This window comes from Meriones unguiculatus, chromosome X (assembly GCF_030254825.1).
Source record: "Meriones unguiculatus strain TT.TT164.6M chromosome X, Bangor_MerUng_6.1, whole genome shotgun sequence".
NCBI classification, from domain to species: Eukaryota; Metazoa; Chordata; class Mammalia; order Rodentia; family Muridae; genus Meriones; species Meriones unguiculatus.
This window is the reverse complement of record NC_083369.1, coordinates 66,136,132-66,163,665: the sequence shown is the minus strand read 5'-3', so window position 1 is coordinate 66,163,665 and position 27,534 is coordinate 66,136,132. Positions and strand designations below refer to the sequence as shown.

The 27,534-nt window shown below is 38.3% G+C and overlaps 1 protein-coding gene and 1 pseudogene across 2 annotated transcripts in view; one reads left to right on the top strand and one right to left on the bottom strand.

Annotated features, from left to right (window-relative positions):
• Ammecr1 (AMMECR nuclear protein 1) overlaps positions 1 to 27,534 on the top strand; it is a 169,179-nt gene that overhangs the window by 126,448 nt on the left and 15,197 nt on the right. For both annotated transcript variants that reach the window (XM_060374997.1, XM_060374996.1), the window contains one exon: positions 26,563 to 26,653. In XM_060374997.1, the coding sequence (XP_060230980.1) occupies positions 26,563 to 26,653 (91 nt within the window). The remainder of the gene's footprint in view (positions 1 to 26,562; positions 26,654 to 27,534) is intronic.
• On the bottom strand, positions 11,223 to 11,893 carry LOC132650117 (ubiquitin-conjugating enzyme E2 S-like; annotated as a pseudogene).

Below are 27,534 nucleotides of genomic sequence, written 5' to 3'. Positions count from 1 at the left end.
CTATCTAGAGTATACCTGTGCATTGCCATTCTCAGAGATACCTATATAATCATATATTTTTATTCAACTTTACTATGTGGGATTCAAAAGTTCTCATTGTGATTTACTTGGTGATTGAAATAGTTGAGTGGCGGTCATTATTGTCTTCCTGAACATCAGTTATGTTGCAGGCAGTGTTCTACATGTACAGAAGTGGCAAGATAGGGTCTCTTCCATGATGCAGAGGAAAAAAAATATGTAAGGTATGAAGAAACCAGAGGTAGAAGAATGAAACAAGGGGAATTTGTTAGTAAATAGCATCATCTCATACTTACCTATAAATGGAATTACTGTGTACTGCTGCTGGTTTTGAAAAATCATTCTTGTTGTTACTGAGACTTAGTTGTAACCAGATCATTGTCTTCACAGTTAATTGGACAGGAATTTTATTTCATTTTTGCTTTCTCTATGATTTCTTGTGAGACTGTAATGGTTTGTTCCACTGCAGTTCACTACTTCTGTGCATAGAATAATGTTCAGTAGATTCATCTCAGATGATCTCTGATATGAAATGTTTTTGTGATACCAGAGCTATTTTATTTTATTTTATTTTATTTTATTTTATTTTATTTTATTTTATGCATAGAAGAGGATGAAAGTGTCCCTTTGGGATTTTGTGATAAGCTTTTTGTATCATTATCAGAATATGAAAGCATCCTAGGATCTTTATAAAAGAATGAAATAATTTAAGAAGACATACTAGAAAAATTGAAAAGTGTCAACTAAAATTTTCTACTTTATTTTTTTTGTTGATGTCCCCTCCCTTCCTCCTTCCCTCCTTCTCTTCTTTCCCTCTATCACCTTTTAGTTTGCTTGAGATAGGGTCTCACCATGTTGCCCAGACTGCCCTCAAACTCAAGACCCTCTTACGCTCTCCCTCCAGGGGAGGAGGCTTACAGGTATGCTTCATGACACCAGACCTGTTCAGATGTTTTTATTTTTATTTTGTTAAAGATAAGTTTACCACTTAAGGACTATCCCCCAGAACGTTTTACTTAATGGCTCCATTGATGAACATTTACTATATTCTGGATGATTATTTATACTGTTTTAGGACTGTTGCTATCTCTTCTCCATCCAGAGTTTAATTTTTACTTTATAGATTGGAAAATGTGTATATATATATGAATATATGAATATATATAAATAACATATATATACTATACATATATATAGTGGTGGTGCTGTGCAGAGTGAGAATGGGGAAAGGCCTAAGATCAAGGGGATGAACAAGCTACAGAAGCTCTTTTACCTTTACTTTCAGCCACTGAGTTGAAAATACAGTTTGACAGAGAACAAGTCAGGAGCCTGCGACAGAGGGCCTCTGAAAGGCTCTGCCCTGCAGACTATCAAAGAAGATGCTGAGACTTATATCCAACCTTTGGGCAGAGTGCAGGGAATCTTGTGAAAGAAGTGGGAAATATTAAGATATGGAGAGGACAGGAGCCCCACAACAGCACCAAAAAAATCTGAGTACAGGGGTCTTCCCTGAGATTGATACTACAACCAAGTACCATGCATGGAGATAACCTACGACCCCTGCACAGATGTAGCCCATGGCAGTTCAGTGTCCAAGTGGGTTCCATAGTAATGGGAACAGGGACTGTCTCTGACATAATCTGATTGGTCTGCTCTTTGATCACCTCCCCCTGATGGGAGATCAGCTTTACCAGGCCACAGAGGAAAACAATGCAGCCACTCCTGATATGACCTAATTGACTAGGATCAGAAGGAAGGAAAAGAAGACCTCCCCTATCAGTGGACTTGGGGAGGGTCATACATGGAGAAGGAAAGGAGGGATTGGGAGGGGAGGAGTGAAGGGAGCTACAGGGGGAATACAAAGTGAATAAAGTGTAATTAATAAAAAAATTTAAAAAAAGATAATACAGTTTGAGTGTGTGTAAGCACATAAATATCTTTCATTCATGAATGCATATTGAATAAATGTGTGTATATTTCACAGGAAAGGCCCTCAACAATTAATAATAGGTATGAATAAGCACAGAGTTAGTAACTTCACCTTCAGTTCACATCAAGCACTCTCAACAGCAAAAGTCCACCTTGCTAATTGGCTTTGATGTTCTGTTTTCTGCTTATGGTAAGAAGTGTAGCACTTGAAATATTAGCACTATGTATTCTGTCAAGTGCTACTTATCTTTTGTGGTCACTATCTCCCAGCCTAAATTCCTACAAGATTCTATATTATTGAAATATATTATTTCAATATATTATTATAATGTATTATTTCAACTTGCTGTTTGGGAGCATACATATTTGCCTTATTATGCAGCCTTCTATTGTTGAATTAAAACAACACACATGGTTTCTACTTTTAGTATATCATCATTTGAACATGAATCATGCACTGCTAAAATGGCTATGCTAGGAGGAAAGACTGTCTCTTTCTGTTATTTCATCACTGTTTCAAGTAAGGCACTGAAAACTTGCTCTTTAATCACATCCCCCTGATGGGAGATCAGCCTTACCAGGCCACAGAAGAAGACAATGCAGCCACTCCTGATGAGACCTAATAGACTAGGATCAGATGAAAAAGAAGACCTCCCCTATCAGTGGACTTGGGGAGGGGCATGCATGTAGAGGGAGGAGGAAGGGAGATATTGGGATGGGAGGAGGGAGGGGACCACAGCGGGGATACAAAATTAATAAAGTGTAATTAATAAAGAATTTTTTTAAAAAAGATCTCTGCACCAACAAAGCTGTAGAAATATTAAAGGAATACATTTAAAAAAAAAAGACACTGAAAACTTACAGGAACTATGTTCTCAAAGAGTAACATCTCCATATCTGCTGCTGCTTCTTCTTCTTCTTTTTTTTTTTTTTTCTTACTTTTTTTTTTTTGGAGGTTTTGAGACGTAGTTTCTCTGTGTAGCCTTGTCTGTCCTGGACTCTCTTTGTAGAACAGGCTGGCCTCAAACTCACATAGGTCCACCTGCCTCTGCCTCCCATAGTGCAGGGATTACAGGCTTGCACCACCATGCCCAGCTAACAACTGCATTTTTAAAATTTATTTTTTTATAATTACGCTTTACTCATTTTGTGTCCCACCTGAAGCTCCCTCTCTCCTCCCCTCCCAAAACTATCCTCTCTCCCTCATCTCCTCCATGCCCCTCCCCAAGTCCACTGATAGGGGAAATCCTCTCCCCCTTCCCTCTGACCCTAGCCTATCAGGTCTCATCAGGACTGGCTGTATTATCTTCCTCTTTGGCCTGGTAAGGCTGCTCCCCCAATCAGGGGTAGGTGATCAAAGAGCCAGCCACTGAGAGACAGAGACCTTAATGTCAGAAACATTAAGTCTCTGTTCCCATTACTAGAGAACCCACTTGGAGACTAAGCTGCCATGGGCTACATCTGTGCAGGGCTTCAAGGTTATCTCCATGCATGGTTTTTGTTTGGAGTATCAGTCTCAGATAAGACCCCTGCCTCCTTGTGGAGCTCCTGTCCCCTCCAGGTCTTTCTATCTTCCCCTTCTTTCATTGGATTACCTGAACTCTATGCAAAGTTTGGCTATGAGTCTCAGCATCTGCTTTAATACCTTGCTGGGTAGAGTCTTTTAAAGGTCCTCTATGGTAGGCTTCTGTCCTCTGTCCTATTCCCTGTTTTCTCCCTCTTCCGATGTTCATCCCATTTGCCTTTCTGAGTGAGGTTGATCATCTTACTCAGGGTCCTCCTTCTTGCTTAGCTTTGTTAGGTGTACAGATTTTTGTATATTTATCTTATATGTCTAATATCCACTTATAAGTGAGTATATTCCATGTGTGTCTTTCTGCTTCTGGGATACCTCACTCAGGATAATCTGTTCTAATTCCCACCAACTGGCTTCAAATTTCATGATTTCCTTGTTTTTAATTGCTGAGTAGTATTCCATTGTGTAAAATGTACCACAATTTCTGTACCGTTCTTCAACTGAAGAACATGTGGGTTGTTTCCAAATTCTGGCCATTACAAATGAAGCTGCTATGAACATGGCTGAGCAAATGTCCTTGTTGTATACTTGAGCATATTTTTTATTTATGCCAAGGAGTTCTATAGCTGGATCTGACGAAGCACTACTCCTAATTGTCTGAGAAAGTGCCAGATTGATTTCCAAAGTGGTTGTACAAGTTTACATTCCCACCAGCAATGGAGGAGGGTTCCCCTTTCTCCACATCCTCTCCAGCATGTGTTGTCACTTGAGTTTTTGGTCTTAGCCATTCTGATGGGTGTAAGGTGAAATCTCAGGGTCGTTTTGATTTGCATTTCCCTGATGACTAAGGATGTTAAACATTTCTTTTTCTATTTTAAACTATTAAAGTATATTAATTACACTTTATTCACTTTGTATCCTCCCTGTGGTTCTCTCCCTCCTCCCGTCCCAATCCCTCCCTTCCTCCACCCTCTGCATGCATGCCCCTCCCCAAGTCCACTGATAGGGGAGGTCTTCTTTTCCTTCCTTCTGATCCTAGTCAATTAGGTCTCATCAGGAGTGGCTGCCTTGTCTTCTTCTGTGGCCTGGTAATGCTGCTTCCCCCTCAGGGGGAAGTAATTAAAGAGCAGGCCAATCAGTTCATGTCAGAGACAGTCCCTGTTCCTATTACAATGGAACCCACTTGGCTACTGAACTGCCATGGGCTACATCTGTGCAGGGGTCTTAGATTATCTCCCTGCATAGTCCTTAGTTGGAATATCAGTCTCAGGAAAGACCCCTGTGCCCACATTTTTTGGTTCTTTTGCTCTCCTTGTAGAGTTCCTGTCCTCTCCAGATCTGACTGTCCCACTTCTTTCCTAAGATTCCCTGCACTCTGCCCAAAGGTTGCCCATAAGTCTCAGCATCTACATTGATAGTCTGGAGAGAAGAGCTTTTCAGAGGTCCCCTGTGTCAGGCTCCTGACTTGTTACCTCTTTTCTCCTTCTTCTGATGTCCAGCCTCTTTGCCTTTCTGGATAAGAATTGAGCATTTTAGCAAGAGTCCTCCCTCTTGATTAGTTTCTTTAGGTGTACAGATCTTAATAGGTTTGTCCTATATTATATGTCTATAATGAGTGAGTATATACCGTGTGCATCTTTCTGCTTCTGGGATAGGTCACTCGGGATGATCTTTTCCATATGCCACCATTTACCTGCAAATTTCATGATTTCCTTGCTTTTTTATTGCTGAGTAATATTCCATTGTGTAGATATACCACAATTTGTGCATCTATTCGTCCACTGAGGGGCACCTGTGCTGTTTCCAGCTTCTGGCTATTACAAATAAGGCTGCTACAAACATGGTTGAGCAAATGTCCTTATTGTGTACTTGAGAATCTTTTGGATATATGCCTGGAGTGGTATAGCTGGATCTTGAGGAAGTGCTATTCATAGTTGTCTGAGAAAGCGCCAGATTGCTTTCCAGAGTGGTTGTACAAGTTTACATTCCCACCAGCAGTGGAGGAGGGTTCCCCTTTCTCCACAACCTCTCCAGCATGTGTTGTCTCTTGAGTTTTTTATCTTAGCCATTCTGATAGGTGTAAGGTGAATCATTTTGATTTGCATTTCCCTGATGGCTAATGAGGATGAGCATTTCTTTAAGTGTTTCGCTGCCATTCGATATTCCTCTGCAGAGAATTCTCTGTTTAGCTCTGTACCCCATTTTTTAATTGGATTACTTGATTTTTTGCTGTTTCACTTCTTGAGTTCTTAATATATTCTGGATATTAGCCCTATATATAATATATATATAACATATTATATATTATTATATGTAATATAATACATATATAATATATAATATTAGAATAATATATTTTCTGGATATAGGGTTGGTGAAGATTCTTTCCTAATTTGTAGGGTGTCCTTTTGTTTTGAAGATAGTGTCCTTTGCTTTACAGAAGTTTTTAAGTTTCATGAGGTCGCATTTAACTATAAGAATGAGAATATTAGTTTTAGGGGTGCTACAATTGTGGTTGAAAAGAGAATGATGTTTTTTGGGAAGGACAGTCTAAAGTTTGCCTTTACTAATCATGAAAACCATTGCTAATTTAAACAAGGTATCAAGATGGAACTTAAAATATTTTTAAGTATAAGCTGATACAATTCCATTCTTAGATGTATGCCCAAATTAATTTAAGATAGATATTAAAACAATAATTTATATTAAAAAGCTCTTAGCAGTGCTTTTCACAATAACCACACAGTGAAAACCCAAGTGATTATCAATAGCCTAATCCAGAAAGAGAGGGGGGGGAGGATGGGAAGGGGAAGGGAAGGAGTGAGAGAGTGAGTATCCTTAGTAATTTTGACTTACTGAAGAAAACCAAAAACTTTAAATTATAAAACAGAAACGTAAGTCCCTCATAATCTCACCATTTTATTTTTTAATACAGTCAGGACCTTTGTAGCATTTGTAGAATCTACAAGCACAGATTAAGGCAGCTGTAGACTGAAAATGGTTGGAAAACATTACCTCCATAGCAAACATGTGCACTTCTTGTTGTTGGCTTTGGCTATCCTAAACTATGTTTCTTTACATTCTTATTTTTTAATTACTTTTTTAATTGATTCACTTTACATCCTGATTGTAGCCACCTCCCTCATCTTTACATTCTTTGTCTGTGTATCAGTACATTTTCATGTTTAGTTATATGTGTGATTATTATGTAAAAGAAAACTAGGAAGATGGCCTTATGGCCTCTATTTGTTTATTAATTATGTATTTTTGATTGTTCATTTTGAGAAGTCAACTATATTATGAAAGCTATAACCTCTTTAAGAAACTTCACATTGTCAAGTAATCAGAACTCCTTTCCCTGAATAAGCACCCTATTTTTTTATATTTAATTTTAATATGAAATGCAGAGTGTTGTACGTGCTTATGCCATAGCAGAAAACAAAATTACTAAATAATTTTAATGGAGAATTTTATAGTGCATTTGTTATAAGCAGCAGGTGGAATAGGGCCACTGATGATGAATGTTGCTTCAGTAGAATACCTAATTAAAGGCATCTTTTAAAGGTATGAAAAGTGAATAAAATCCATTAACTGATATGTTGTCCTATCCACCTGCAAGGCTAAAATGATTGTTAAATGAGGAAAATTATTCACCAGGGAGAATTCCAACAAAATTTCCCTTGTGTTTGAACATAAAAACTTGTCACCACCAATGTTCAGTGTTCTTCCCCTGACAGCATTATGTTAATTCTAAATGACAGGATGACTGACAGATGTGGCAATTTAGAAATAAAGAAACATCATGTAGCATGTTGCAATCTTCCAAAATGACACAGAGCCTGAATCTAGTATAGTTTCACTGCTTGGGTTTTGTGTTTTCTTTTAAAACAATGTGAAAGGGTATAAGACAAAAGACAATGAACAGTTTGAAGAGTGGATTCTAGGTATAGTCACTTCAACTGCTCATTTTCAGGATGGTATAAATGAATAGGCTTTGTTTTTGTAGAACTTATATGGCATGCATGCTACCCATGATTTTGTTGGGATATAATGTACCACATTGCTGATAGGAGTCAAAATATTTTCTAAATTAAAATCAGGAATCTTTTACTTCTGAGCATTAGAGGGAAGAATATTTAAAGGCATGAAGAACAAATGTTTTCTAACACACCCTAAAGTAGGAGGCTAGATGATATTTAGCTATTTTAATGACAATTGTACAAATTGAAGAGTTTTTTCTTCCTTATCTGGCTTCAAAGACAGCTTTTTGGTTCATTTTTTAGTATATCATACTTACATGGAATCATCCCATGCTTAATATGCTGGCCAGCATGATTCTGTGTGATTCAAAAATCTGTTCCATTAAAGCTAGACCTCATGTCTGTAGTCTCTCTGTGTCCCTAATATAACAAAGCATCTGTCATTGTATGAGAGCCTTGAGGACTCGTGCTACTCAGAAAGCTGTGCTTCATTTTCAAAAGAACCTCTAATACACACCTCTTGAGTGCTGACAGTTCCATTTCTGATGTATCTGGTTCAGTTAATAATAGGGCTCTTCTGTAACATCCTTCATGAGAATAAACAAAGGAGATGAACAAATTGGCTACTGTCATTATCCCCCTATATTTTTTAATTTCTTTACTTTTTATAATTATAGTTTGTTCACTTTGTAACCCAGCTGTGGCTTCCTCCTTCATTCCCTCCTAATCCCACCCTCCCTTCCTCATCTCCTCCCATGCCTCTCCACATGTCCACGGATAAGACAGGTCCTCCTCCTTTTCCCTCTGACCCTAGCCTGTCAAGTCTCATCAGGACTGGCTGCATTGTCTTCCTCTGTGGCCTGGAAAGGGTGCTCCCCACACAGAGGGAGGTGATCAAAGACCCAGCCAACTGAGTTCATGTCAGAGACAGACCCTATACCCCTTACTTGGGAACCCAATTGGAGACTGAGTCTATGGGCTACATCTGTGAAAGAGTTCCAGGTTATCTCCATGAAGGGTCCATAGTTGAGTTATCTGTCTCAGAATTCCCTTGGTCTAGATTTTTTATTCTGTTGCTCTCCTTGTGAAGCGTGTGTCCCCTAGCGGTCTTTCTTTCTCATCCTTTCATAAAATTTCATGCATTCTGCCTAAAGTTTGAGTATGAGTCTCAGCCTCTGCTTTGATACCTTGCTGGGTAGAGTCTTTCACAGGCCCTCTATGGTAGGCTCCTGTTCTGTTCCCTGTTTTCTACCTCTTCCAGTGTCCACCCCATTTGCCTTTCTGAATGAGGTTTGAGCATCTTTTCCAGGTTCCTCCTTATTGCTTAGCTTCTTTAGGGTTACAGATTTTAGTATGTTTATTCTATATGTCTAATATCCACTTATAAGTGAGTATATGCCATGTGTCTACATCTGGGATAACTCACTCAGGATGATCTTTTCTAGTTCCCACCAATTGCCTGAAATTTCTTGATTTCCATGTTTGTAATTGCTAAATAGTATTCCATTGTGTGAATGTACCACAATTTCTGTATCCATTCCTGAACTGAGGAACATCTGGGTTGTTTCCAAATTCTGGCTATTACAAATAAAGCTGCTATGAACATGGAAGAGCAGAGGTCCTTATTGTATACTTGAATATATTTTGGATTATATTTTGGATATATGCCTAGGAATGCTATAGATAGATCTTGACGAAGCACTGTTCTTAATTGTCTGAGAAAGCACCAGATTGAGTACCAAAGTGGATGTACAAATTTACATTCCTACCAGCAATGGAGGTGGGTTCCCCTTTCTCCATGTCCTCTCCATCATGTGTTCTCATTTGAGTTTTTGATCTTAGCCATTCTGCTGGGTGTCAGGTGAAAACTCAAGGTCGTTTTGATTTGCATTTCCCTGATGACTATGGATATTGGGCATTTCTTTAAGTGTTTCTCTGTCATTAGATATTCCTCTATAGAGAATTCTCTATTTAGTTCTATACCCTATTTTTTAATTGGATTACTTGATTTGTTGCTGTTTAACTTTTTGAGTTCTTTATATATTCTGGATATTACCCCTCAGTCAGATATAGGGCTGGTGAAGATCCTTTCCTAATCTGTAGGCTGTCCTTTTGTTCTGAGGATAGTGTCATTTTCTTTACAGAAGCTTTTCAATTTTATGAGGTCCCATTTATTGTTGTTGATCTTGGAGCCTGTGCTATTGGTGTTCTTTTCAGGAAGATGTCTCTTGTACCAGTGAGGCCAAGGCTCTTCACCACATTTTCTTCTAACAGGTTTAATGTGTCTGGTTTTATTTTGAGGTCTTTGATCCACTTGGACTTTAGTTTTGTGCAGGGTGATAAGTATGGATCTATTTGCATTTTTCTACATGTAGACATCCAGTTAGACCAGCACCATTTCTAAAGATGCTGTCTTTTTTTTTTTTTTTCCATTGTATGGTTTTGGCTACTTTGTCAAAAATCAATATCTGTAGGTGTGTGGGTTTGTTTCTGGGTCATCTATTCAAATCTATTGATTTACCATCCTGTTTCTATGCCAGCACCATGCAGTTTTTATTACTATTGCTCTGTAGTACAACTTAACATGAGGGATGAAGAAATCTCCAGATGATCTGTTGTTGTACAGTGTTGTTTTAGAAATTCAGGGATTTTTGTTTTTCCATATGAATTTGAGAATTTTTCTTTCAAGTTCTGTAAAGAATTGTGTTGGTATTTTGATGGGAATTACATTGAATCTGTAGATTGCTTTGGGCAGGGTGGCCATTTTCACTATGTTAATCCTACCAATCCATGAGCATTTGGAGATCTTTCCATCTTCTGATATCTTCTTCAGTTTCTTTCTTCAGAGACTATTTTTTTTTTCAAATAGGTCTTTCACTTGCTTGGTCAGAGTTACACCAAGGTACTTTATGTTATTAGTGGCTATTGTGAAGGGTGTTGTTTCCCTAATTTCTTTCTTGGTCCTTTTGTCTTTCGTATACAAGAGGGCAACTGATGGTTGTTTGTTTGTTTTTTTGTTTGTTTGTTTTTGTTTGTTTGGTTTTTTTTTTTTTTTTACTTAATTTTGTATCCAGCCACTTTGCTGTTGATGTTTATTAGCTGAAGGAGTTCTCTGGTTAAATTTTTGGGGTCAGTCATGTATACTATCATATCATCTCCAAATATGATACTTTGGCTTCTTCCTTTCCAATGTGTATCCCCTTGATCTCCTTTAATTCTTATTGCTCTAGCAAGGACTTCAAGAACTGTGTTGAGGAGATATGGAGAGATTGGACAGGCTTGCCTTGTCCCTGTTTTCAGTGGGACTGATTAAAGTTTCTTTCCATTTAGTTTGATGTTGTCTATAGGCTTGCTGTATGTTGCCTTTACTATGTTTATGTATGTGTCTTGTCTCCCTGATCTCTTCAAGACTTTAAACATGAATGGGTGTTGGATTTTGGTCAAATGCTTTTTCAGCATCTAAGGAGATGATCATGTGGTTTTTCTCCTTCCATTTATTTATATGGTGGATTACATTGATGGATTTCCATATACTGAACTACCCCTGCATGCCTGGGATGAAGCCTACTTGGTCATGGTGGATGATATCTTTTTTTTTTGTTTGTTTATTTTGTTTTGTTTTGTTTGTTTCTGTTTTTCCATTTTTTTTAATTAAAAAAAAAAACAAATCCAGGTTCTGGTGCTCCCCACTCCCTCCCCCACCATAGCCATAATTTAAATAACTTAGAGACAGAGTGGGAGGGACAGAACAGAAGGAACAAAGTAGAGAGAAGGGCCCACTACAGTTGTCTCAGTGCCCGCTTCTTGTCCCAACTTTTTCTTGGCTGCCATCTTCTTATCTTGCTCACCTGCATGTTTTTTGGCCATGGGACTCTCAGCTCCTCCTAGGACCCCTGGGGTCATAGGGTTAGTGGAGGAGGCTGTAGCCCACAGTATTTGGGGACTGGCAAAGTCCCCAATAGCCTCAGCCCTCCCACTGCTGGTGCCACCTACACCCCCATGGATTTCTGTGAGCAGACGGCCCAGGCAGCATACTCTTTGCAGTTCTCCAAAAGCAGGCAGCCTGCTTCTTTGTTGCGTGCAGACTCTGAGTTAGCAGCACATGTTGGATGCCCAACTCAGCTGTCCATTCCCTCTTGAAAACGTTGACACAGATCTCACCATTGTGACCCACATTTGGGTGGAAGATCTTAGTCAGGAAGTAGCCCTTGGGTGGGAAAGCAGGGAAGTCCTTGCCCAGTGGGGGCTTCATGCAGAACAGACCTCCTGCATAAGGGGTCCCCTCAGGGCCCTCAATGGTGACCTGCAGGTCCGTGAGATCCTCCTCATTGGGGAAGACTTTAATGCCATCAGGTGGGTCTGCCATCAGTGTTGTCACCTCCTTGTACACTAGGCGGATGATGTGGGGAGGCAGATTCTCTCTCCTTTTTTTTTGTTTTAAAACCAGGTATTACAACTAACCAGGTATTTATTGTGTATCCTGGAAGGAAACCTTGAAATATGAAAAAGCTATGTTTTTTTATATTAATTACATTTTATTAACTTTGTATCCCAGCTGTAGCCCCCTTCCTCATTCCCTCCCAATCCCAACCTCCCTCCCTGGTTCTCTACATTGGAGTTCATGACTTCTGCTGGCCTGGGGCGGGTACCCCCGGCCCCCTTCCTGCACTTCTTGCACCATCAGCCTTGGCGGGGCAGGGGGAGGGGCAACTTCCTGCTGCTGTGGCCCTAGGGAGGCCTCCTGAGGCTCAGCTCCACTCTCCACTACCTTCAACTCCCTTTACAAAATGCTTGGAACAATATGTGTGCTAGGCTGCATTCCAGATGATATCTTTGATGTATTCTTCGATTCGGTTTGTGAGTATTTTGTTGAGTATTTTTGCATCAATGTTCATAAGAGAAATAGGTCTGAAGGTTTTTTTTTTGTGTGTGTGTGTGTGTTTTGTTTTGTTTGTTTTTTTGTTTTTTTGTTTGTTTGTTTGTTTTTTTGCTTGGGTCATTGTGTAGTTTAGGTATCAAGGTGACTGTGGCTTTAGAGAATGAGTTTGGTAATGTTCCTTCTGTTTCTATTTTGTGGAATAGTTTGAAGAGAATTGTAGTTAGCTCTTCTTTGATGGTCTGGTAGAATTCTGCCCTGAAACCAACTGGCCCTGGACTTTTTTGGAAGGGAGAATTTTGATGACTGCTTCTATTTCCTTGGGAGATATAGGTCTATTTAATCTATTTCCTTGTTCTTGATTTTATTTTGGTAAATGGAATGTATCATGAAAATTGTCCATTTCATTTAGATTTTCAAATTTTGTGGCATATAAGCTTTTATACTAAGACCTGTTGACTGTTTGGATTTCCTCAGTGTCTGTCATTATGTCCCCTTTTCATTTCTCTTTTTTCTGATTTGTCTAGTTTCTCTCTGCTTTTTAGTTAGTTTAGCTAAAGGTTTGTCTATCTTGTTGATTTTCTCAAAGAACCAGTTCTTGGTCTTTTTGTTTCTTTGAATTGTTTTCTTTGTTTCTAATTCATTGATTTCTACTCTGAGTTTGATTATTTCCAGTCATCTACTCCTCTTGGGTGTGTCTGTTCTTTTTTTTTCTCCTAGGACTTCCAGGTGTGCCATTATGTTGCTTGTATGAGATGTCTCCAGCTTCTTCCTGGAGGCACTTAGTTCTATGAACTTTCCTCTTAACACTGCTTTCATTGTGTCCCATAAGTCTGGGTAAGTTGTCTCTTTATTTTCCTTGAATTTTAGGAAGTCTCTAATTTCTTTTTTCCAAGCAGTCATTGAGTAGAGAGTTGTTTAATTTCCATGTGTATATAAACTTTTTGTTATTTCTGTTATCCTTGAGGTCTAGTTTTAAGCCATAGTGGTCTGATAGGATACAAGGGATTACTTCGGTCTTCTTGTATCTGTTGAGGCTTGCTTTGCACGTGCCTAATTTGTCAGTTTTTGAGAAGGTTCCATGAGGTGCTGAAAAGAAGGTATACTCTTTTGAGTTTGGTTGAAATGTTCTGTAGATATCTATTAGGTCCATTTAATTTAGGACCTCTGTAAGTGGCATCATTTTCCTATTTAGCTTCTGTCTAGATAATCTGTCCCTTGGTGGGCGTGGAGTGTTGAAGTCTCCCACTGTTAAGGTGTTGGGATCATTGTGTGATTTTAGCTTTAATAATGTTACATTTACAAATTCTGGTGCTCTTGCATAGATGTTCAGGATTGTGATATCCTCCTGGTGGATTTTTCCTTTGCTGAGAATAAACTGCCCCTCCTCATCTTTTTTGATTAATTTTGGTTGAAAGTCTATTTTATTCAATATTAGGATAGCTATCCCAGCTTGTTTTCTTGAAAAACCTTTTTCCACCCCTTTACTCTGAGGTAGTGTTTATCTTTGTTGCAGAGTTGTGTTTCTTTGATGCAGCAGAATGTTGGTTCCTGTTTCCACAACCACTCTGTTAATCTGTGTATTTTATTGGAGAGTTGAGTCCATTGATGTTGATAGATTAATAGTGACCAATGAATGTTAGTTCCTTTTACTGTGGAGTGGTGGTGTTACTGTGATTCTATGCTTGTTTTTTTGTTTTGTTTTGTTTTGAAGTTATCTATATCCTGTATTTTCTTGAGTGTAGTTGATTTTTATTGGAATTTTCCTTGTAGTATCTTCTGTAAGGCTGGGGTGCTGTATAGGTATTGTTTAAGTTTAGTTTTGTCCTGGAATATTTTGTTTTTCTCCATCTATGTTGATTGAAAGCTTTCTGGGTGTAGTAGTCTGGCTTGGCATCTGTAGTCTCTTAGAGTCTGCATGACATCTGATCAGGCCCATCTGGCTTTCCTGCTTTCTGTTGAGAAGTCTAGTGTGATTCTGATAGGTCTACCTTTGTATGTTACTTGGTCTTTTTCCCTTGCGGCTTTTAATATTTTTTCTTTGTTCTGAAGATTTAGTATTTTGACTGTTATGTGACATGAGGAGTTTCTTTTCTGGTCTAGTCTATTTGGTGTTCTGTAAGCCTCTTGTATGTTTATGGACATCTCTTTCTTGAAGTTGGGATTTTTTTTTCTATGATTTTCCTGAAAATATTTTTTAGACCTTAGAGCCTGGAATCTTCTTTTTCATCTATTCCTATTTATTCTTAGATTCTTTCTTTTCATTTCGTTCCTTGATTTCTTGGATGTTTCGTGTTTGGGACTTTTCTGATTTTACTTTTTCTTTGAGAGATGTATTAATTTCTGCAGTTGTATCCTCGGTGCCTGATATCCTCTCTTCCATCTCTTGTATTCTGTTGGTGATGCTTACCTTTGTGGTTCCTGATCTTTTTCCTAAGTTTTCCAGCTCCATGGTTTTCTCTGTTTTTGTTTTCTTTATTGATTTTAATCCTGTTTCCCTGACTTTCACTATTTCCTTCATCTGTTTGAATGTGGATTCTTGTCTTTCCATAATTTCTATTTTTTTGTTAGTTTTCTCTCTATGTGCCTCTGCATGTGCCTCCATTTGTTTGGATGTTTGCCTGTATTTCTTTGAGAGCTTTGTTTCTTCTTTATGTGCCTCTAATAACTGGATAAGCATAGATTTGAGATCATTTTCCTGTGTTTCTGATGAATTAGAATATCCATCGATTTTTGAGTTTGCTGGTGAACCCACGACATCCTGACTTTTGCTGGGTGTGATTTCATGCCTACTTTTATCCATCTGTAACCTTCACTGTTTGTTCCTGGAATCTGTACTTCAGACTGGGTCTGTCTGTCTCTGGTATGTGGAATATTTTTCAGGATGATGAGAGATGTCCACCGGTTTGAGAGTGGATGTTGGTGTTTCAACTGTGGCTAAGGGAGGCAGGTCACAGGCACGGGTGCACAAGCGCAGGAGTGTGCATGTAAGTGTGCCTTGAAGGACAGGGTGCCAGAGCATGTAGATGCCTGGAAGGGTGGAGCTTAAGTGCAGGAGGGGTTGCGGGCTGTGTTTGTGGTTGCAATATGCATGTGCGGGTGCCCTGAATACCTCAGTGGCCTACAAGCCTGTTGTACTGGCCTTATATTCAAATCTGTCTGGGCTCCAGGAATTATTTGCCTGGACTCCACTGGTAGACCCACAGAACAGGGCCTTCAATGTTGAGAACACTGTCCCAAGGATCCCTACATTGCACACAGTGGGGGGGGGGGGATCAGATGTCTGGCTGCTAGCGTAGAGGGACCCTGAATCTGGGGTACTGCACACAATCACTTGAAGGCTCACTCACTGACTCTAGCTAGCAGGCCTAATCAGAAAGCACAGGGGTTCCCCCTTGTTCTCTACTCTCAGATTTGGGCCTGCAAGGGCAAACGAAAGTGTAGGAGGTCTATCAGCTCAGTGGCAACCACTGTTTGGCCACCAGGTTGGGAGACCCGTACTTTGGGCAGACTTCTCTTCTGTGTCAGTCACCAACATGGAGGTTCCTGCTTTGGCTAGCCAGCACCGCAGTCTCAGAACTGGGAGGCCCTACTGCTGCCACCTGTGCTATCTCAGTCACTGAGCTCAGAGGCTCGAGCTTGGGACAACCAAGTCACCTACAAGCAGGGAGGCCCATGCTTGGGGCAAGGGGAAGTGCAGGGGGGTGGAATATTTGCCACTCTCAGACCCTGGAGATGTCCATGGTATTAGTACCAATGAAATGATGATGTGCACAACAGATTTTATATAAAAGAAGTTTATTGGATGGAGATGAAGAGAAAGAGAGAAGGAGAGATCGAGACATGATAGGGGGAAGGGGCTGCCCCAACAGAGAAAAGAGAGAGAGCTTGAGAGAGTAAGAGAGCAAGAGGGCAAGAGAATGACAAAGTGGCTAGTTGGTCCTCTTAAGGAGCAACTTAACCATGCCTGCCTATCAGAGGACACATGATGACATCAGAGGTTGCTAGACAACCCAGAAGCAGACTGCCTAAATATTAACACATGGGTGACTTGGATCCAAACTGTTCCAGCTCACAGGTTGTCCCCTCTTGCCCAGGAAGCCTCAGTGTTGATGTTCTGGCTTCAGCTGCCCCTCCACTCACTGATTTCAGAGTTTTGGATTCTGTGTCCCTCAGATACGGTGCATACTGGTCACCACCACCTTGGATACCCCCCTCCCCCCATATTTTAAAAGTTAATATTCTCCTTTTCACTTTTCTTCCCCCATAAATGTTTCCATTTTATTTAGGTCCTCTTAATGTACAACCAAAAACAGAGTCCCCATTCATACAGACATGGGTAGCATGACTCACAAAGTCACCAAGTGAAATGACTTCTAATTGCATATATACAGTCTATTTTCCCCTTGATTATTTTCTGCAGCTATGATGTACATTATGTTCTGATTTTCCTCTGCCTTCAAATTCCTACCTTTATGAACACAAGGCAAACAAGAACTGAAAAATCAAACAGTCTACCTGGATCTGGAAATTGCTCCTCATTATTATTTTCAGAAGGACCTTGAGATGTAGTAAAAGATGCTACTGTGGTTATAGAAATTCAGTCCTTATCATGAAGCTTTGCTTTGAGTGTTGTTTAGAGTGCTGTGGAACATTGGGAAAGGAATGCTTTGCACTTACTGGACACCTACAGAGAAGCCTATCAGGTAAACAAGCAGTAGAGCAAGTTCTTAGAACCAGGTTTAGTCCATTAATATTTGCACCCTGAGTGAATGGGTAACAGAGTCCATTCTCAGGTCTCTTGCCTTCCTGTGTGTATTGTTTGGTGGAGGAAGTTTTTTTGTTTTGTTTTGGTTTGTTTTTTTTTTTTTTCCCTAAAATCCAGACTGCCTTCATTCTCCTTCCCTGGAGGTTCAGTTACAGTCCTTTTATATGCAGTTTGCAAGTATCCCCAGCATTTAATTTTTTCAAACTGCTGAGAAAAAGGAGACTTGGGTTCTATGACCTTTCTGGACCTCAGTTTCTATACTAGGAAGTTGAAAAGGTTGGACTAAGGTCTCCTGACGGAGTGTGGTTCTCTGACAAACTCCCTTTAAAAAAGAAATGGCCTCTGTTTTATTTTATATCCAGAGAATGAATCAGCCATTTAGAAATCATAAAAAGAGTTCTCTAACTTTTGAAATGGCCATTGTCAATGTAACTGTTGCCCAAAAAGTATCAAAGAGTCCATTTTTTTTTAAATTATGCATTTTACATTTCATTTTCACAAAGAATTCTCTTTGGTATCAAAATATTCTAAGCTATTAATGTCTTATTTTATTACTGTGTCATTTCTTCCTTTAAGTCAGCATTTTACATCTAAATCTAAGTAAAAGTTGTGTTAGGGAGTTTAGTACTTTGCTTTGCAGAAGGACACAGTATAGTTTCCTTATTGTCTTCCCCATGATTTCAATATTAGTTATTTTAATAATTCAGCCCATATTGAGACACATATTCAGTCTTCAGCTAGACCTTGGATAAGAGTTTTCTTAATTTCTTATCAGGCAAACATTTCCTACAGAATGTGTTTGGCCAGAGATGCTCTCCCTACCCCAGCCTTTAAACAATAAACTAAGTCATAGCCCTAGGCTTTGAAAAATATAAATAACTTCAGTTTCTTCATATTTAAATTAATCTTGTCATTCCTTTTTTAAAAAATGGTAGGAATACATTCTTTAAACTTTTGATGAAAAGCACACTTTATATTTAAAGGTCATCTATGTTGCCTTAACTTTGTATGGGAAGCTTCATGCATTCAGTTTTTCTGAATGCTTATTATAATTAGTCATAATATAGAAATGTTTTTTCTATAGTTACATTCTAAGCTGTCATTTATTCACTGTAAACTTTTGAGTAAGAACATTTACATTCATTGTAAATGGTACATAAATATGTTTGGCTTCATAGCTTTTGAATGAAATACTTCATTATTACTGCTCTATTTCACATCTTAAGTGATTCTTTGGAAGTTCATAGGGGTTATTGTTAGACAGTTCAGGTACTTTGGTGTCAAGCTACTAGGTAAAATAAACGTTTTATCTGATTTTTGTTTGTAGGCCTTTGTGACTAAATTAGCAGTCTAAGTCTCCTACATGGATCAAAATTATTACTACATAAGTTAAGAACTGGTCTTTAGAAACTGAACTAATTATTGCTAAGCTAAAGTGACTAATTTACAGGGCACATATGTATTTTATTCAAGGGGACACTTGTAATTGTTGTTACATAAAAAGAAAAAAAATAATACATTACCTGAGGCAAGTCTTTACATTCAGCTATGTTAAAATATTACTAGTGTCCAAATGATGAATTTGTAATCAGTTATCACATTTGATTTATATTACTGGTATTTCACCTACAAAACTTCGCAAGAGGTATTGAGAGTGCTCCAACAGCTGTGTATGTGATAGCTAAAAGCAGCCTAAGATGTACTTCTTATTGGCTCAGCTTAAGAGAAAAATATTTTTAAGTTGCTAAGTTACCTGTTAGTTATACTAGGGATTGCAGGACAATAACACCACCTTTTCCTCCATTCTATTATTCTAAAGAGAAGTTACATGTGTGTATCTCTTCTTATTGACAAATATATTCATGGTCACAGTTGTTACAATTTACAAATTAAAAGCTACTAAAAGGAGAGAGAGAGAGAGAGAGAGAGAGAGAGAGAGAGAGAGAGAGAGAGAGATCCAAATTCTAGAAAGACTTTTAAAATTTATAAACTACCCAGTTTCTAAAGGGGTCATATTAACCAGATAGACACCTGCAGAACTACAGAATTTTCATTTATACTGGTGAGCAAAAAGATACATCTAGCCACATGACTGAAAACTTGAATAGAGAATCTAGAGAATATGCAGTCTAGAAATTTTTTTTTTTTTTTTTCTGAGACAGGCTTTCTCTAGCTCAGCCTTGGCTGTTCTGGAACTCAGTCTGTAAACCAGGCTGTTCTCAAACTTAAAGATATCCATCTGCTTCTGCTTCCCAAGTGCTGGAATTAAAGGTGTACACCACCACTGTCCAGCCAAAAGTTTTGGTAGTGCTGAGTTTGGGGGTAACTACTGAGTACTATCTATACAGATCACTATCTGCTTCTGCAAGTAAAATCTTACCCACAGAATTATTCTAGATCACAAACCCGAAGTATGTATGCCCAGGTTTGAGGTGTTGTCATCTCTTTGGTTAAATTTGCTTTCACTAGGAAAAGTCTCTGTTGTTAAAGGCTGAGTTGGAAAGGGACAAAATGTACTGTGTTGTGATGGGTTTTAGAGAACAAAATATATAGCACTGTGGGTTTGTAGTATTTTCGGAGAAAAGAAGCATCAAGTTTTTCTACCTAGAAGTATGGAAGATGCAGACTCTAGAGTCACACCTATGGACTATCTTGTGCAGCATTTGTTTCTGGTCACAATATACTAGGCTTCTTTCTAAATGGATAGGTATGTCATCAGTAATTCAAGCCTTGAAAGAGTTGGGAGTGTGCCAAACATCTCTTCTTCTCTCATTAAGAACTGAGTCCTTCCATTTACTTCAATGGTGTTGGAATATTAAGCCTGACAGGTCAGTCTTTTGAGAATGGTGTGTAACTAGAAGTGTTGCTAGCTATAAGGTATATTTTGCCAAATAATTTCATCCAAAAAGGCCTGCCAAACAACTCTGAATTCTCCGACCTCCTGCTATATATTTCTGTATGTTGTTCACTATGAACTCACTGGAAAAGAGTGTGGTGAGACATGTCCATACCATTGAAAGAGCATGAGGTTGTGAAACAGGAATGAATGAAAGTGGTCCTGCTGTTGGCTGAGATAACACCCAAAGAAAGTATTTGACATTCTTGGCCAAAATATCTCAGGTTCAGATTTAGCTTTAAGTGTCAGGACTTTGCACATAATTGTAGACCTCAGTGGCCAAAGGTTTCATGGAGACCATTCAGCTTAGCTGGCGCACAATTTAATAATAGGCAGTTATACTGTTGGCCAGGTGACTTTTTTTTTTCATCGTATTTTAACCTACTCAGATTGTCTGCTCAGTGATTAAGCTCAGTGTTAAAAGCAGGACCCTTTTGTAGTACTGCTAGCGTATTATAGGACAAGCATTTTCCTTAGAGATAGAAGAGGGTTTGTTAAGCTTTGACTATGCTGCTGTAGAGAACATAATATGGACCATGTATTATAAAAGAGAGAGAGAGCACTTTTTTTAATGCTCTTATGTTGAGGGTCACTGTATTAGAGAATAATAACTTTCAGTGAAGCCACATTTCTAACAAGGGGCCAGATAATGAGGATAAATGAAATCTGCAGACAGTCTCAGGGTTCATTTCAGCCATTAGTAGTAATCTCTTATACCAAACCTTTTACTATGAGGCAAAATTGATTAATTTGCATGTATCTCTTTGCCTTATACCCACATGCTTTCTGATAGAATGAACAAACAGAGAAATGGACAAGAGAGGAAAGATGATGGGTACCAAGGCCCAGTGGACTTGAGGGTACATAATTCCCAAACTGGATAATCAGCTAGAGAATAATGAAGATAATATATTTGGGGGTCCAATATAATCTCTATATTTAATCATTCTGAACAATATTAAAAACAAAAATTGTATAATATCATTAGTAAAAAATATTTGGCTTATGAAATGGTTCAGAATAAATATGGCTTTCTTTTTAGCATGAAAGAGAAATCTGTTGAGCTGGTCTTCATGTTCTCTCAGCACACACAGATATAGCTCTCTTTAATTCCACATCCTCTTATCTATAAGTCCTACATTTAATTTACTACATCTCTAGTTGATTTGTAGCTCTACATAACAAAAGTACAGTCCTTTTTTTCTTTCCAAACAGCTTTATTTTAAGTTCATGAAGCTACAGCTAGACAAAACTTAACACATGTATCTCCAATCTATTCAATTTTAGGTTTGTTTTTTTCTATTTCATTTTATCCATTTTTAATTTTTGCATACTATCTGACACATCTGCTCAAGTATCCATTAACTTTATTCCTTTCTTATACTGACCATTCAAAGTCTCTGATGTCAGATATTCATTATTCTTTGACCACAAAAAGCCTGTGCTATTGTGTATCCATCTCCCCTTTGTACCCATTTGATCCAGTTAAACCAAACCATTTCAGCTACAAAGTTATTTTATTTTTTTATTATTAGTTACGTTTTATTAACTCTGTATCCCAGCTGTATCCCGCTCCCTCATTTCCTTCCAAACCCTCCCTCCCTCCCTCCCTCATCTCCTCCTTGCCCCTTTCAAAGTCCACTGATTGGGGAGGACCTCCTTCCCTTTCATCTGACCCTGTTTTATCAGGTATCTTCAGGACTTAGAAAAACAAATGGGATGTGCATTGGACATAGGAGAAAACAAGTAACAGGACAGGAGCCTGCTGCAGAGGGCCCCTGAAAGACTCTACCTAGCAGTGTATTAAAGCAGATACTAAGACTCATAACCAAACCTGTGGCAGAGTACAGGGAATCATATGAAAGAAGGGGGAATTAATATGACGTGGAAAGGATAGGAGCTCCACAAGGACCAAATATATCTGGGCACAGGGGTCTTTTCTGAGACTGACACTCCACCAAGGGCCATGTATGGATATAACCTAGAACCTTTGCTGGGATGAAGCCCATGGCAGCTCAGTAACCAATTAGTTTCCCATAGTTAGGGGAACAGGGACTATTTCTGACAGGAACTCAATGGCAGGCTCTTTGACCTCCCCACCCACCAAAGGAGGAGCAGTCTTGCTAGGCCACAGAGGAGGACTTTGCAGCCAGTCCTGAAAAGTACAGTCTTGATTATAACAATATTACAACAGTTGACAGACCTTGAGAGCATTTTTTCTCAGACATTCTTATCATTTTGAAACTGACCTGCAGAGTCTCTTGAAGTGAGATTTGCAAGTCTCCAGTTTTTACCAAATTGGCTATATTTTTGGAGAATGGTACAATTACTTAGGGATATATTACTGTTTCATTGTCATTCTTTGCCTAGATACACTCTCTTTTTTTCTCCTAAGAGAGTTACTAAGGTAATTTTAGAGCTTTCTCTATGTAACTGATCCTATATCTCATTGATAACTACAATAGCTGTGATAAAACAGCAAAGCAACTTAATGGGAGAAAGCATTTATTTTTGCTTACAGTTCCATGGGGAATATAGTCACTTGTAGTGAGGAAAGCATGGTAGCAGGAACATGTAACTAGTACCTCACATTGCATCAGCAATTAGGAAGCAGGCAGGTAGAGAACAAGAACTGGGGCCAAGCTATAAAACCTCATTCCTCACCCTAAATTACGTCTTCTAGAAAGGTTCAACATTCTTTTCTTTAATTTAATTTTGATTTTTTACAATTTATTCATTATATATCCCAATTGAAGCCCCCACCCTTAATTCCTCGAAGTCCCACCCTCCATCCCTGTTCCTCCCTATCCCTTTCCCCTAGTCCACTGAAAGGGGGAGTTCTCCTCCTTTGCCAGGGCTTATCAAGTCTCATCAGGACTGCCTGGATCTTCTTCCTCTGTGGCCTGGTAAGGCTGCATTGCCAGGGGCAAGTGATCAAAGAGCAGGCGACCTAGTTCATGACAGAGGTAGCCCTGGCCCCCTTACTAGGAAACCCACATGAAGACTGAGCTGCCAATCAGCTATATCTGAGCAGGGGGTTTAGGTCCTCTCCATGCATGATCTTCCATTGGTGTATCAGTCTTTGTGAGACTCTCTGGGCTCAGATTGTTTAGCTTTGTTGGTCTCCTTGTGGGGCTTCTGTCCCCTCCCTGTCCTTCTATCACGCCTCCTCCTCCTCCACAAGACTCCCTGTTTGCTGCCCAAAGTTTTGCTGTAAGTCTCAGCATCTGCTTGGATCCCCTGTTGGGTGGAGCATTTCAGGGGACCCTTTATAGTAGACTCCCATCCTGTTTCCTCTCTTCCACTGCTTTTGATGTCTATCCTGTTTTGCCATTCTGAATGACATTTAAGCATCCTCCCTAAGGTCCTCCTTAGTGTTTGGGTTTTTTGGGTCTTTAGATGGCTATCTTATATAATATGGCTAATATACGCTTTTAAGTGAGTTTATACCATTCTTATCTTTTTGGTTCTGGGTTACCTCATTCAGGATGATCGTTTCTAGTTCTCACCATTTGCCTGCAAATTTCATGATTTGCTTTAGTATTCCATTGTGTAAACATACCACAATTTCTGTATCCATTCCTCTGTTGATGGACATCTAGGTTGTTTCCAGATTCTGGCTATTACAAATAAAGCTGCTATGAACATAATTGAGCAAATGTCCTTGTTGAATGTTGGGACATCTTTTGGGTATATGCCTAGCAGTGGTATAGCTGGATCTTGAGGTAGTGCTATTCCCAATTTTTTGAGAAAGTGCAAATCTCCACATTCTAAAAGTCACCAGCTGGAGATAAGTGTTCATATATAGGAGCTTACAAGGGACTACTTTTCATATTCAATCAATGGCATTCTTTTCAGTAAAGAAGACTTAGTTTGCAAAGCCAGTGATTTCCACAGGTTAATCAGAATTGGTTGCTTTTCACAGAATACCAGTGTTCATTCTCCTGCTTTAGATTCTTCAATGTAACTATTTGTTGGCATCTGTGTTCCAAGCATGATGAAAAAACTATTGCTTAACAAGTACCAAAAAGAATATTATTCCTATTCTTGTGGTTCTGTTAGTTGAAACCTCAGTCATCCTAGTTTGGGCTGACTAGTTTGTAGAATATCTTTCTGATCTATTGAAATTGTTGCTTCACACAACACATTTACTTTAAAATCACCATAGGAACTCTCCATTAAGCCAAGAAAGTTTTCTTTTTTTTTCTTAATCAAATTTGATGTCTGGCCTTTCTCACAATAATACAAAAGTAAAAAAACAGCCCTGTTGGTGAGTAATTTTTTATTTTGTTCAACATGTCCTTAAATTTTGATCTCATATAAACAGGTTTTTTAAGAAACAATGTATATACCATACAATTAGAATAAGCCTATTTTAATTACTAAATTACAAGGATTTAAAAATCTCAGAGATTTCTATCAAAAAGAATGTGCTCTTATAAAGAAAGGATTTATATGTCTAAACTACTCCTCCATCTGACTAGTGATTTTTCCCCAATAAGGAGGCTTGTAATTTGTCAGAGTTTGCATGGTTATTAGAAATTATCTAGTTTAACTAGGATAAAAATTGCCGTTAGGAGGTGCTCCTTTTCTAAAACATGATCTGTACTGCAATTCAGTTTAAGTTTTCACCCCCTTCCTTACCCCAAGACAAGAAAGTATTGCTCATTGTGCAGATAAGGAACCCATCTCAAAGTTTTGACTAGACATCTTAATCACACCAATTTTTTTTCAATTTTAACATGACAGATTTTTGATAAATAGAGGTAGATTCAAAATTCATTCCAGTGAATGATGGTGCATAAATTACCTGTGTATTTTGAAGAAACAAATTATGAACATCTGATATTGTCAAAAAATAAACTTTCAGAGTCACCGATCAGGAAATTAGTATAGAAAAAGTATCAAATTTGTCATTGCCTCAGTGTTCTGTCTGACATTGGGGTGATAGGTAGATACCCTTCATCCTGGAAATATACGGTAACTAAACATTCATATTTTCTCTCAGCTATCCACAGTCACATCCCATGGGGTCTGAGAGGCCTTACTGTGATGGTTTTTAAACAGCTGTCTTGTTTGCATTTTTAACAAGAGGATATTCATAGGAATATTTATATTGAGTAGATAGAATAACCACAGGGATACGCTTTAATAATAATAATAATAATAAATAGTAATTGCTCAAGAGATATGACAGGTGCAAGGGGTATATGTTAGAACACAGGATGCAATCCATTTCCCAGGGGACATTTCATACTGTGGAAAAGTAAAAAACTTGTACCTAAGGGCAGAAATAACAAAAGAGGTTGTCACTGGCACCTTTCCTCTAAACCTTAACATGTATACACATATGGAAAGTGCAAAAGTCTCTGTCATCCCTCATCTACTCTAAAAGGAAGCCTCTGTCCTGGGAATAGTGTGTGCTGCATTTACACCTGCCCTCCAATAGTTTACATAGCCTTATACTCTTCTTGTGAACTCTTGTTCTGAAGCACCTATAGATATGGAAGAATGGAATAGCACGATTGTGCTTTTAAATTTTTTCACTTTTATTATCAGTGTTTACAAGGGAGTTAAGAAAATTGAATATTTTTTTCTGCCTTGTGCACTATTCTATGAGGGGAAAGGACAGCTTCCTTTTGATTATATGCTAATTGAAAGGAGAGCACATTGGTTTGCTTAAAAACAAAATAAAAATAAAAATAAAACAAATATGGTAGTGGCATATCTTCCCACAGGCTTCCTTTTTGGGTATTGCCAAAAGTGTCACACTTTAAAATGTTACAGTGGTTCCCAGGCTATGACAATAAACTCCAAAAATGCCCTGTCCCAGAATAATTTGAAGTCTTTATTGCTGATACATTGAAAGATAGTATACAACTTACAGTCTGATTATTTTCATTCTTTTTTAGTCTTTTTATTCTTTTTAAATCAGTGTCTCTCTGTGTAGTACAAGCTACCCTGGAGCTCACTGTGTAGCATAGGTTAGCCTCAAATATATGATCCTCCTGTATTGCCTTTTTAGGCTTATCAGACAGTGTTGGTTTGCCTACATATGAGTTAAAGTTTAAAAGGAACTAAAGCTTGAGACGGAGTCAGCACAAGAAGTTTGGGGTTATAATCTGAAGTTGTGAGTATGACTGCATGGGTTTTTTGCTATCTAATTGAAGTAGCTTCTTTATTCCAGGTTGGGAGTTGTGGCAAGTTTCTTGTCATCAACTATCCTACTCTATGCATATTTTTTTCAGATTTCTAAACAAAATAGCATAGCCTGGTGTATGTTGAATACATGCAAGTCAGTGTTTTTTCAGTCTCTATGGATGTTATACGGGCCTTTCAATCCAAAATCAAAGCATTGGAAAAGAGAAAATTGATACATACTTAAACAAGGGGAAAGGATTGTGGATGTAGCTCAATGTACTTGTCTAGTGAATACAAATCCCTGGGTTTGGTCCTTGGCTCTGAGAAAAAAAAATCAATAAAAAGGGGAAGAGAATTGTATTGAAAGTTAAATTATAAGCTTTTCTTTCTGTTTCTATGAAAAAAGTCTGTACTAATAAAACTGCCAATTTCTTTCAGGTGGGTGTGCATGGCATTAGAATAGAATTCATCAATGAAAAAGGATCAAAACGCACCGCCACCTACCTACCGGAGGTTGCAAAGGAGCAAGGTCATTGTACTTTATTTCATATGATCTAGTGAAGATTTTAAACAAGCTGCAATGCAGTAACTGACCTTGCAGTTATGTCTGATAAGTGATCATCACTAAATTATAATAACCAAATCTTACATCACTGCCACTGCAGTGTCTGTCTCAAATTGGAGAGTTACTCATATTGAATCTGTATCTTTGCAGTGATATTTGACAGCATACTCAAATTCATACTTTTAAAATGGCACAAATTAGTAAAAGTTGTGGTTTATTTTAGTTTATTACTACTTTGGAAGAAAATTTTTCCATGCACCAATGTACAGTAATTATCATGGTGGCATTAACAGGCCTTAGGTTTAGAGGCGGCCATGTCATTCATCTTATGTGATTGCCATTACTCATTCTGCCAATAGTGAAATTAAGTTTCTCATTAAGATTGGGAGCATTGTAAATACATGGAGTATTTTATGTTTACCCTACACTTCATAACCAAAAATAATTTTCTTGTTTCACAGATAATTCACACTTCTTTATGAACCAATATGGTAACATCAAACAACTTCACTATAATTTTTAGTCCTTCCTAGCCACTACTAAATTCTAGTTTCACATTAGTTCAAACGAATGATTTTTTTAAAAATTCTATGGAGCTTATCTTTTGAAAAAGTATTTACTTTTCCCATGTTTGTTCATATAAATATGAGAGAAAATATTAATCTTTAAGGCATTCACATGAAGATTTATTTGAACTGCTTTAGAAAATGTCTTCATACTACAGGATCATCAACTTCATAAGGATAATGGAATAGCATTCATGTCAGAAACAATATAAAATGTCAATGAGTATTTCACGTAAATATAGGCTATTGAGTATAGAAGATACCATTAAGACCAGCATT